Source organism: Lithobates pipiens, unplaced genomic scaffold, assembly GCF_037356315.1.
Source record: "Lithobates pipiens isolate NorthernLeopardFrog02 unplaced genomic scaffold, aLitPip1_a1.2 Scaffold_18, whole genome shotgun sequence".
Lineage (NCBI taxonomy): Eukaryota > Metazoa > Chordata > Amphibia > Anura > Ranidae > Lithobates > Lithobates pipiens.
The window spans coordinates 628,228,971-628,241,403 of NW_027507758.1; the positions used below are offsets into that span (position 1 = coordinate 628,228,971).

Here is a 12,433-nt window from a genome sequence, read left to right on the forward strand (position 1 = left end):
GGAAGGAGCGGGACCGAATCTCCAACATGGCACCGCCACAAAGATCCCCACAAGGTGCTGAGAAACAGGACTACAGAGTCCTTACAGGAGGAACCAGGACAAGCCTGCAAAGCAGCCAGCTAAGAGACCAGCCAGGGAGGGACATGCTTTTTTATGTGCACAAGATGTCCTCTCCATCCACTCTGCTCTCACACACTGCTGGGGGAGATGTACAGGACATGTAGGAGGACACAGGGGGAGGGGGATTAACTTACTGTCCTGCACCCCATGTTCTGCACATGTCCTGCACTCCGCACCTCATGTCCTGCATTCTGCAACCTTCTCAGCACCTTATATCCTGTGGTGACCTATACCACTTTACCCCATTTCCTGCATTCTGCACCCCACAACCCATATCCTGCACCTTATGTTCTGTGGTAACCTATAACACTTCACTCCATGTCCTGTGTTCTGCACCCTGCCCCCCCATGTTCTGCACCACATGTCCTCCACCCTATGTTCTGGACCCCATGTTCTATGTTCTGCATCCCGCACCATATGTGCTGCCTCCCATGTCCTTTGTTCTGCACCCTATGTGACCTTCACCCTTTTCCTGTACCCCATATTCTGCACCCTGCACCATGTGAAATGCACCTTGCTTCCAATGTCCTTCGTTTTGCACCCTGCCTCCATGTCTTGTGTTCTGCACCCTACATCTCACAAATTATTTGCCTTAGGCCGCGTACACACGGGCGGACTGTTCGCCCAACTTTGTCCGCTGAACAGTGTTTGGGCGGACAGTCCGCTCGTGTGTGGGCTTTCAGCGGACAGTTTCAGCGGACAGTTTGACGAACAAGGTTTTTCGGAAATTCCGTAAAACTGTCCGCTGAAACCTTGTTTGAGCGAACAGTCCGCCCGTGTGTAGGCTTGTTCGACAAACTAAGTATGGCGCATGCTCAGAAAGGCTTAACACGCCGAAAGTTATAATGCAGTGTATAGGACGTCGTATTTTTCGTCCCGTCGTACGTGCCGTTCACGTCATCGCGCACGGTTTCAGCAAACTGTTCGTTCGTCGTGTGTGGGCATGTCCGTCCATGCTAATTTTGAGCGGACTGTTTGCCGAAACTGTTTGACGGACAAAGTTGGGCGAACAGTCCCCGCGTGTGTACGCGGCCTTACAGCCCACGCTATGCTAAAAAAAACAAAAAAAAAACATGCCGTTTAAACTTTTTTAGCTGACTTCTAGATTCAAAGCAAATTTGTCAAGCCCTGCCTTAAGTGACTTCCTCCCCTCCCCCTCATCTCCTTCATTATGTAAGTCATGCTGAGATCATCTCCCATTGGCTGAGCAATATTCTCATTTGTCTCTGAGCTCCTTCTTGCTATTCCTCGCCCTGCCTGTTGTTTCCTTGGATTGATTTTCTGTGTAGTGACCCCGGCTTCATCTCTTGGATGCGCTCGTCTGTTGCTTGTCCTGACCTTTATCCTGATTCCTGGATCTCCTCCTCATCTCTCCTCCATATCCTCTTACACAGCTTTTCTCCACACCTGCAGTGACCCTGGGGGGGTGGAAACTTGGCACCAGCACTCAGCAAAATCCATCCTCACCATTAGGAGCTCTGGAGAAAATTGTCTGCTATTTACACTCTGTTCCTCCGCACGTCACCTGATCACATGAGAGCTTACTTTCACACATTCCTGACAGATTTCTGTATGGTGAAGGTAAAAGTTTTGTCTTCAGTTTAGGAGAGGAAGGACACACCCAGGAACAATCATTTGGTTTGCACAGGAGCCTCATATAGAGGATCCCTCAAATCTCCCCATCCAAATGTCCCTCCATCCAGAGGAAAAATGTCCTATGACATCACACTGACCTCACAGCTCCTCCTAGCAATGTCCCTCCATCCAGAGTCAGATGTTTCCTATGATATCACTCTAACCTCACAGCTCCTCCTTCCAATTAGGGATGAGCGAACGGTTTGGCCTGAGCATGAGTTTGTGCTGAACATTTGCCTGTTTCACTGTTCGCCAAACACTTGAAGTTGCAGGGTGTTCGCCTCGACGAACACTCTGTAATGCACTGAGCACTGCACAGTGCATTCTGTGCCCGGATTGGGCAAAGCTTTGCCCAGTCAAGGTGAAGTGTAAGCTGGTTGTTAAGGAATGGGCAGGGAGTCAACGGGTTTCCCCTCTGACAGCTGAATGAATAAAAAAAAAAAACAGCATGGGGTCCCCCCAAAATCCATACCAGACCCTTATCTGAGCATGCAGCCCGGCAGGTCAGGAAAATGAGGGGATGACCGAGTGTCCCCTCCCCCTCCTGAGCCATACCAGGCCACATGTCCTTAACATGGGGGGTGGGTGCTTTTGGGCAGGGGGGCATCTGCGCCCCCCCACCCCAAAGCACCTTGTCCCCATGTTGATGGAGACAAGGGCCTCTTCCCGACAACCCTGGGCTATGGTTGTGGAGGTCTGCGGGTGGGGGGCTTTTCAGAATCTGGAAGCCCCCTTTAAAAAAGTGCCTCCCATTCCACCCCACTGGGATGGCGCTCTTGCGGGATAGGAAAAAAAGTCCTGCAAGCAGCATCTATGGGGCAGTTTAGGAGCGGTGTATACCCATTGGAATGAATAGACGGCATTTCCGAAAAACAGCCTGAAAAGCTATTCAGAAGCGGTGCAAAACACAGGCAGTTTTAACTCTTTCTTTGGCCGTTAGCGGGGGTTAAAAGCGCTCCACTAGCAGCTGAAAAGCGGCGCTTTAGCGCCAACGCGGCCGTGGCTACAGTGTGAAAGTAGCCTTATATAAGCAAGGGGTGGGGCCGTAAAGCATTGATACACTTCAGAAATCTAAGCTTCCTTGGTTTTACCGCAACCTGATGTCATGTGACTTCAGAAGGGGGCAATTTTTGCGATATGGCACTGTGTTGCTTTAACTGACAATTTCGCGGTCGTGTGACGGTGTACCCAAACAAAATCGACGTCCTTTTTTTTTCCACAAATAGAGATTTATTTTGGTGGTATTTGATCACCTCTGCGGTTTTTATTCTTTGCGCTATAAACAAAAAAAAAAAAAAGCGACAATTTTGAAAAAAAGCAATATGTTTAACTTTTTGCTATAATAAATATCCCCCCAAAAAATATTAAAAAAAAATAAAAAAAATTCCTCAGTTTAGGTCAATATGTATTCTTCTACATATTTTTGGTAAAAAAATTTTTGCAATGAGCGTATGTTGATTGGTTTGCGCAAAAGTTATAGCGTCTACAAAATAGAGAATAGATTTATGGCATTTTTATTTTTTATCTTTTTACTAGTAATGGCGATCAGCGTTTTTTTTTTTAATCGGAAAATGTAACATTGCGGCAGACAGATCGAACACTTTTGACACATTTTTGGAACCATTCACATTTAAACACCAATCAGTGCTATAAAAATCAAATAATTACTATGTAAATGTCACTGGTGCGGAAGGGGTTAACACGAGGAGGCGATCAAGGGGTTAAATGTGTTTCCTGCTAGGTGATTCTAACTGTGTGGGGATGTAATTTACTAGGGGAGGAGCCAGATCGCTGCTCCTACTTAGTTTACACACACATCCCCGTTCTCACTCTTGTGCCCGCGATTACGCGTGACCGGCAGACCTTGCGGCCGTGGGCCACGCGCATCTTGTCCCTCATGCGTGCCTGCTATGGCTATTAAAGGAGCCGACATACAATGATGGCGATTCACGGGAACTTGCTGACCTGTCGTGGAAAAATTACGGCGGCTGGACGGCAAGTGGTTAAATGGGATTTTTGCTGTAGCATGTGCTGTATATGCTACAAATGCGCCACTTTACAAGCACATTAAGGGGCACCGCCAGGCACAAAATTTAAAGGAATTTTTCATTTTCATTGTTGCACTTTAAGCATAATTAAAATCACTGCTTCTGGAAAAAAAATATTGTTTTAAAAAAAATAATAAAATTATTGATCCAGTAACAGACAAGGGATGTGTCTGGATGGTGGTTGGAGCTTCACGATTAATTGTTAAAAAAAAACGCAATGTCGATTCAACCCCCCCCCCCCCTCACAATCTTAATCCGACATTACCACGATTCTGTGCAACAAGTGCAGAGCCGTGTCTCCAAACTTTTCATTTCGAGGGCCACATTGTATATTTTACACATACACTCACGTGCCTAAAAAAATAGTTTATAAACAAATGTGCAGCAGTGGAATAGAATAAAATTTGCCAGGCTGCTGGAAGCGGGGCTGGATGGTTTCACTTGTATCCACCTCTTGCAGCTAAATGCTGCAGCCTCATGCAGCTGGTTAAAACGTCAGTGTGCATTAAGGCCTTACATCTGTGTCCCCATCAGTCTCCCCGCACATTTATGTCCCCATCACTCATCAGCGTTTCCCTGAAAATTGGTGTCCCCATTGTAGCCGCCCTCACACATTTGTATCCCCATCACCTATCAGAGGATCTCCGCAAATCTGTGTCTCCTTTTGTGCCTCTCTGGACATTTGTGTGACCATCGGAGCCCCCCGCACATTTGTATGCCCATCAGTGTCTCCCTGCACATTTGTGTCATCCTCAGTGCCATCACATCCCCCCTCAGAACTGTGTCCCCATCAAACCCCCACAATTGTGTCCCCTTCAGTACCACAACCCCCCTTAACTGTTTCCCCTTCAGTGCCATCAAACCCCCCTCCACCACCACTGTGTCCCCTTCAGTGCCATCAAACCCCCCTCACTACCACTGCGATCCCTTCAGTGCCATCAACCTCCCACCACTGTGTCCCCTTCAGTGCCGTCAACCTCCCACCACCACCACTGTGTCCCCTTCAGTGCCATCAAACCCCCCTCACTACCACTGCGATCCATTCAGTGCCATCAACCTCCCACCACTGTGTCCCCTTCAGTGCCATCAACACCACCACCACTGTCTCCTTCAGTGCCATCAAACCTCCCCCCCACCACCACTGTGTCCCCTTCAGTGCCATCAAACCTCCCCCCCACCACCACTGTGTCCCCTTCAGTGCCATCAACCCCCCCACCACCACTGTGTCCCCTTCAGTGCCATCAACCCCCCCTCACCACTGTGTCCCCTTCAGTGCCATCAAACCTCCCCCCATGACCACCACCACTGTTTCCCCTTCAGTGCCATCAAACCCCCACCTCCACTACTGTGTTGCTTTCAGTGCCGTCAACCTCCCACCACCACCACTGTGCCCCCTTCAATGCCATCAAACCCCCCTCACTACCACTGCAATCCCTTCAGTGCCATCAACCTCCCACCACTGTGTCCCCTTCAGTGCCATCAACACCACCACCACTGTCTCCTTCAGTGCCATCAAACCTCCCCCCCACCACCACTGTGTCCCCTTCAGTGCCATCAAACCTCGCCCCCACCACCACTGTGTCCCCTTCAGTGCCATCAAACCTCCCCCCCACCACCACTGTGTCCCCTTCAGTGCCATCAACCCCCCCTCACCACTGTGTCCCCTTCAGTGCCATCAAACCTCCCCCCACGACCACCACCACTGTTTCCCCTTCAGTGCCATCAAACCCCCACCACCACTACTGTGTTGCTTTCAGTGCCATCAAACCCCCACCGCCACTACTGTGTAGCTTTCAGTGCCATCACACCCCCATCACCACCACTGTGTCCCCTTCAGTGTCATCAGACCACCACTGTGTCCCCTTCAGTGCCATCAAACCCCCACCACCACTGTGTCCCCTTCAGTGCCATCAACCCCCCCCCCCCCCCACCACCACAACCACTGTGTCTTCAGTGCCTTCAACCCCCCCCCCCCCTACCACCACCACTGTGTCCCCTTCAGTTCCATCAAACCTAACCAATTCATCCACATGCCCTCATCAGTCTTCCTGTACTATACCGCTTTACAGTGTTTCTCAGTGCATATCTCCTGCACCTCCTTTCTCGGGTCCAGCCCCGCTGTTACACAGGCACATGTATGTAAAATTACAGCGTTAAAGGACACCAATGTAAACAGTGAGGTGGGAGCCTGGAGGTGCCCTTCATACCATAGGGGCTACACTCCCCTTTTTTTGGTTTATTCCATCAAGTGACATTACTAATTATTAAGCACTCCCCCACGGGCTTCTGTCCTGACTTGTTGCATCAAGCAGAGGTTGTAACACATTCATTAGCACATATGCATATTTAATTTCCATCATTTTTCTAATTTTTTGGGCTTTTTAAAGTTTATAACATTGCAAACTGCAGAGGGTGCAACACAGAACTATCATTATAATTGGTTCAAACCAAACACCCAAGTACCTTTTAATTAGAACAGCGCCACACCTGCAACCTTCTTTAATCGGTCTGCACTGAAATACCTCATTGGTTGAGGCCAGACACCGGGAGTGGTTGCGGGACATGTGCTGCATACTTCCGGGGTGGGGGTGAGTATGCATCACAGGTTTCGCAACCTTACAAAGCTTTGTCTGAGAGACCATCCCTGCAGCGAGTCTGATGACTCTAGCTGCAGACCAGAAAAAACTTCCTTGTGGGCCGGATGAGCCATACCTTGGAGACCTCTGTTTTAGGTCCAAGGGAAGAACTTCTGTCTGTAAAGGGCAGTTTCATTTAAAATCAGTATTTTCTGCTAGAAAATTACTTGGGACCCCCAAACGTTCTATATATATTTTTAGCAGAGACCCTATAAAATGGCAGTTGCTGCAATATTTTATGTTACTGTATTTGCACAGGGGTCTTTCAAATGCAATTTTTGGAGAAAAAATACACTTCAATGAATAAAAAAAAAAACCTAAGTAAAGTAAGCTTTATTTTTTTTTTGTATAATTAAAAGTTGATGTTATGGCATGAGAATCGTGATCTTTATTCTAAGCAAAAAAAAAACCTGTGATTCTCATTTTAGCCAGAATCATGAAACTCTAATGTTGACTGTAACATTGTTTGTGTCAGGTTCCTATAAGGTGTCAGGATGTCACTATCTATTTCTCCATGGAGGAGTGGGAGTATTTAGAAGGACACAAGGATCTCTACAAGGACGTCATGATGGACAATCAGCCGCCCCTCACATCACCGGGTAAGAGGAGACTTTATTGTAAAGGAGAGAGCAGTACGGAGGCTCCACCTAGATCCCCCATCATCTGATAAACACATAGAAACAATGTATTCAGTCAGTGTGTGTGTTTCCTACAGATGGATCCAGTAATGAGAACCCACCAGAGAGATGTCCCCGTCCTCTGTATTCCCGGGATTCCACACAGGAAGATCACACCATCCCTCACCATCATCAGGTAGATGAGGAACAATCACTGATAGTATCATTAGGATCTGTACATTATCTGCATTATTACCATTGATGTCATTTTTATGCTATTTTCAGAGTGGAGACCTGAGAGATTTTAAAGTTGAAGTTAAACAAGAGATAAAAGAGGAGGATGATGAGGATGGGGCGATGGAGGAGTCGGAGTCTCTAAAAGAACACAAAGATCTGTACCAGGACACCATGGTGGAGTCATCCAGCTTCAGAAACCCACCAGAGAGATGTCCCCGTCCTCTGTATTCCGGGGATTCCACACAGGAAGATCACACCATCCCCCACCATCATCAGGTAGACGATTGACAATTATTGGTAGGTCTGATTTATACACAGCATGTTTGTTACAATGAATGTTTTATTATATATTCAGAGTGGAAACCTCAAGGATGATAATATTGATGTTAAAGAAGAATATAAAGAGGAGGATGAGGAGTATGGAGTGATGGAAGAGTTTTCGGAAGGACATAAGGATATGATGAAGACACTTAATACCAGGAACCCACCAGAGAGATGTCCCCGTCCTCTGTATTCCCGGGATTCCACACAGGAGGATCACACCATCCCTCACTGTTACAAGGTTGGTGGGAAGGAGCATCTAGAACATAGACTTGTGGTGATGATGTGTGGATTTTTTATGTGATGTCAAAATAATAAATCTTATATCTTACAGATGATATTCACTCTCATTTTCTTGATTTAGAGTGGAGATCCAATCGATATAGAATTTGAGGTTAAAGCAGAAGAAGAAGAGAGGTATGTGAGGGATGATCAGCTGTCTATGGAGGAGGATGGAATAACAGGGACATTTATAGAGGAGGACACTCCTACAGAGATCAGCACAGGTGGGTCATTAACACTAAATACATTCCTCCACTCATACTGCTCACTGTTTGGTCCAGAGTAGGGCAAGGACTGGGTAATATCAGCCTGTAATCCCCTGGTCACTTTCCTGAGCTGTGTTCCCCGTCCTGTATTCCTGTATTTCTCTTGGATTATCCTTCTTCTCTGTGCTAGAGACACAATTTAAGTATCTTGACTGGATTAGAGTTGGGCGAACGGTTTAGGACAAACGTTGGATGAACATCCAAATTGCCGGGCCATTTGACCATTTGTTTGGCCCACGTGAGTGCACGAGTGCTGTGAGTACCCGAGTGCTGTGAGTACCCGAGTGCTGTGAGTGCATGGGTGCTGTGAGTACCTGTGTATTGTATTGTTGGGTATTAGTGTCAGGAAGCTAGTTAGTTAATTGGACAGAGCATAATTCCCAATCCCCATTAAATTAGTAGGGACGATGCCCGGCGGGTGTGGAGATGCGACTCATTGTTCATGTATGCGTTCCTTGATCATCTGATCGAGGGCAAATTCTGCTGTGCAAAATGTAAGCATGTTTATTCCCTGGAAGCCCAGGTTCTGAATCTAGGGAAGCAACTACGAACACTTAAAAGAATCTCCATCCCAAAGGAGAGCTTGGAATGTACACGGCAGGTGCCAGAAAAAGCCAGCACAGATGCGGGCGGAGAGAAAGAAGGGCAGGCACCAGAGAAGAGTAGATAGGTGACAGTCAGGAAGGGTAGAGGGGAAAGAGTCAGGGAGGCTGATCCTGAGCTGGAACATCCCAATTAGTACGTTTCATTGAGTGACATTGATGAAACCAGTCAGGGACCAGCACTGTTGGAGCAGAGTGACTCCCCTAGCTGCCAGGGGAGCTCCTCCAGTGAGAGTGGGGGGAAGGAAAGGAAGATTTTGGTGGTAGAGGATTCAATTCTCAGACGGAATGAGAGGCCAATCTGTCACAAGGACCTGAAGCTCCGAACTGTATGTTGTCTACCGGGCACTTGGGTTTGGCACATCACGGATCAGGAGATTACATCAGGGGAAATTAGATTTTGTGGGCATTTCAGAGACTTGATTCCATAGTTCTCATGATTGGCTGGCAACCATTGAGGGGAATTGCCTATATCACAGGGAGGGTAAAAAAGGGGGAGAAGTATGCCTGTATATCAAAAATGATATACAGGTGAATGTGAGGGATGACATCACTAATGGAGCAAGGCTGGGGGATCATCATCAGCATTCCAACTGTATAAAGAATACAATAAGAAATGTAAAGGTGTTATCAGGGTAGCTAAGATAGAACATGAAAGGCACATAGTGGAGGAGAGTAAGAAAAATCACAAGAAATTCTTTAAGTACATAAATAATAAAAGAGGGAGGGAGGACAGGTCATATTGTCCCCATAAAGAATGATGAAGGGATTTTGGTTACAAAGGATGGTGAAATGGCAAAGGTTTTGAATTTATTCTTCTCCTCAGTCTTCACAAGGGAAACTGGGGGCTTCAGTAACAAAAACTGCAGTGTTTATCCTTATGACACGTCACAGGAAGCACCCCCATGGTTAACAGAGGATAAAATCAGAAACAGACTTGAAAAACTTAACATAAATAAGTCACCGGGAGCAGATGGCTTGCACCCCTTTGTGTCCTTGGGGAGCTCAGTCAAGTAATTGCCAGACCGGTGTTCCTAATTTTTACGAACAGTCTACTGATTGGTATGGTACCAGCTGATTGAAGAAAAGCCAATGTAGCACCAATCTTTAAAAAAAAGGACCAAAATATATTCCTAGGAACTACAGACCAGTTAGCCTAACATCAATAGTATGCAAGCTCTTTTAATGGGATGATAAGGGACTATATAAAATATTTTAGTAATGAGAACGGTATCATTAGCAGTAATCAGTATGGATTCACGAAGAATCGTTCTTGCCAAACAAATCTATTAACCTTCTATGAGGAGGTGAGTTGTCATCTAGATAAAGGAAGGCCCGTGGATGTAGTGTATCTGGATTTTGCAAAGGCATTTGTTACAGTTCCCCATAAACGTTTACTATACAAGCTAAGGTCTGTCGGCATGGACCATAGGTTGAGTACCTGCATTGAAAACTGGCTACAAGGGCGAGTTCAGAGGGTAATGATAAATAGGGATTACTCGGAATGGTCCAATGTGAAAGTGGGGTCCCTCAGAGTTCTGTCCTGGGACCAATCCTTCTTAATTTATTCATAAATTATCTGGAGGATGGGATAAACAGCTCAATCTCAGCTACTAGGCTAAGCAGGGCAATAACTTCTCCGCAAGATGTTGAAACCTTGCAAGAAGATCTGAACAAATTAATGGGGTGGACAACTACATGGCAAATGAGGTTTAGTGTAGAAAAATTTAAAATTATGCATTTGGGTGGCAAAAACATGAATGCAATCTATACACTGGGGGGAGAACCTCCGGGGGAATCTAGGATGGAAAAGGACCTGGGGGTCCTAGTAGATGACAGGCTCAGCAATGGCATGCAATGCCAAGCTGCTGCAAGCAGAGCCAATAGAATATTGGCATGCATTAAAAAGGGGATCAACTCCAGAGATAAAACAAAAATGCTCCTACTCTGCAAGTCTCTGGTCCGACTGCACCTAGAATATAATGTCCAGTTCTGGGCTCCAGTCCTCAGGAAGGATGTACTGGAAATGGAGCGAGTACAAAGAAGGGCAACTAAGCTAATAAAAGGGACTGAAGAAACTTGGTTATGATGAAAGATTATAAGCACTGAACTTATTCTCTCTGGAGAAGAAATGCTTGTAATATTGATATAAAAGCTCAGTATTTTGCAGTGCATCAGTGCAGTTTTACTGCAGTATATTGTGGTGTGTCAGTGGAGTGCGTCTGTGTAGTGAGTAATCAAGCTAACCGCTTACGGACCAGCCGCCGCATTTATACTGCGACCGGTTGGCTCTCCTGTGTGATACCATGTAGATGTACGTTGGCTTGCGGGGTCCGGATAGCATGTGTGCACGCTCGCTGCACAGTGGGGGTGCCAATGCTCATGGCCGATGGGCGTGATGACAGCCGGCCACGAGCGATCGTGTGCAGGAGACACAGAACAGGGACGAGTGTGTGTAAAGAGTGTGGCAAAAATACCAGCCATTTGGTTACCACATGCTTGGCAAGGCAATTAACCTACCACCACTCAGCCCGTTGGCAAGAGCACCTGAAAGCCACACAAAAGGGGCGCAATTCTGTTCCTCCTCCTTACTCACTTCAGTCTACCCCAAATATAACTCATGACCTCTCAGCAGCCTCCACTGACAGGGTGCCACAGGTCCTTGCAGCATGTCTGCCAGTAGCACACCACCAGCTGTCAACTATAGCAGGGAAATTTCTTTGCCCCTCTGCTGCAGTGAAAAAAAAAAATAGCCACTGCCACACATGCCCAGTGTCTAAATTCAAGCTTGTCAAAGCTGCTGGCTTTACAACTCCCGCCTTTTCATCTGGTGGATTCTGCCTCCTTCTGTAAATTTGCAGAATGTGCTGTACAACAATGGTAGGTTCCCAGTCGCTATTTCTTTTCATGTAAGGCCATTCAAGCTCTATACAATCAAATGGAAGGCAATGTTGTGTCATCGTTGGGCAAGGCAGACAGCCACAAGGTCTACGTTACTGGTGACATGTGGTCCAGCAAGTATGGTCAGGGATGATATATCTAATTTAAAGCAGACTGAGTAACTCTGAAGAAGGATGCAGAACAGGGCTCAGTGCTGCACCTTGTGCTGCCACATCTCCATATAGCTAGGGATGATGATGTGAGATTTGTCAGCTCCACCCCCTCCTCCATCTTTTCCATACTCTACTCTGCTGCATTGTCCTATGAACCACCAGTACCCCATAAGTGCTTAAGGGGATATTCAATGAGTCAGACCAAAAGGTGCCATGCAGTGCTTCAGATGGTCTGTGTTGGAGACAGGAGCCAGGTCTCCAAGTGCCCGCTAATAGTAAATTCTTGAGAGACAGAGTGGGGATACAGGATTTTTAGATATTAACCCATCGTTTATCTGTGTCTGGTTGGAACCAGCAACGTAGTTGAGACATTTGTGTAGCTACCCAGTAGTCTCTTAGATCAACCATGCCCATACCACCAGCAAATTTGTGCTTCAGAAGCTGGGCATCAGAGCTACGGGGTTTCATGCCTTGCCAGATCCGTGCTCTCAATAATTTAGTAAGTGTTGCGAAATGTGTTCGCTTGGGTGATATGGGAAGCGTCCTAAATAGGTACAAAATTTGAGGTAGCACAAACAGGGCCGGTGCAAGGATTTTTGACACCCTAGGCGAAACC

The 12,433-nt window shown here is 46.7% G+C and overlaps 2 protein-coding genes across 4 annotated transcripts in view; one reads left to right on the forward strand and one right to left on the reverse strand.

Annotated features, from left to right (window-relative positions):
* LOC143989549 (uncharacterized) overlaps nt 1-12,433 on the forward strand; it is a 157,571-nt gene that overhangs the window by 133,375 nt on the left and 11,763 nt on the right. Inside the window, exons 3-7 of one of the 2 annotated variants that reach the window (XM_077489724.1) lie at nt 6,915-7,038; nt 7,155-7,252; nt 7,342-7,569; nt 7,649-7,855; nt 7,979-8,120. The exons of the other annotated variant lie outside the window; for it this stretch is intronic. Of the exons in view, the coding sequence (XP_077345850.1) occupies nt 6,954-7,038; nt 7,155-7,252; nt 7,342-7,569; nt 7,649-7,855; nt 7,979-8,120 (760 nt within the window). The 5' untranslated portion in view covers nt 6,915-6,953. The remainder of the gene's footprint in view (nt 1-6,914; nt 7,039-7,154; nt 7,253-7,341; nt 7,570-7,648; nt 7,856-7,978; nt 8,121-12,433) is intronic. 2 annotated transcript variants of the gene reach the window in all.
* LOC143989605 (uncharacterized) overlaps nt 1-12,433 on the reverse strand; it is a 270,608-nt gene that overhangs the window by 102,882 nt on the left and 155,293 nt on the right. The gene's annotated exons all lie outside the window — the stretch shown is intronic.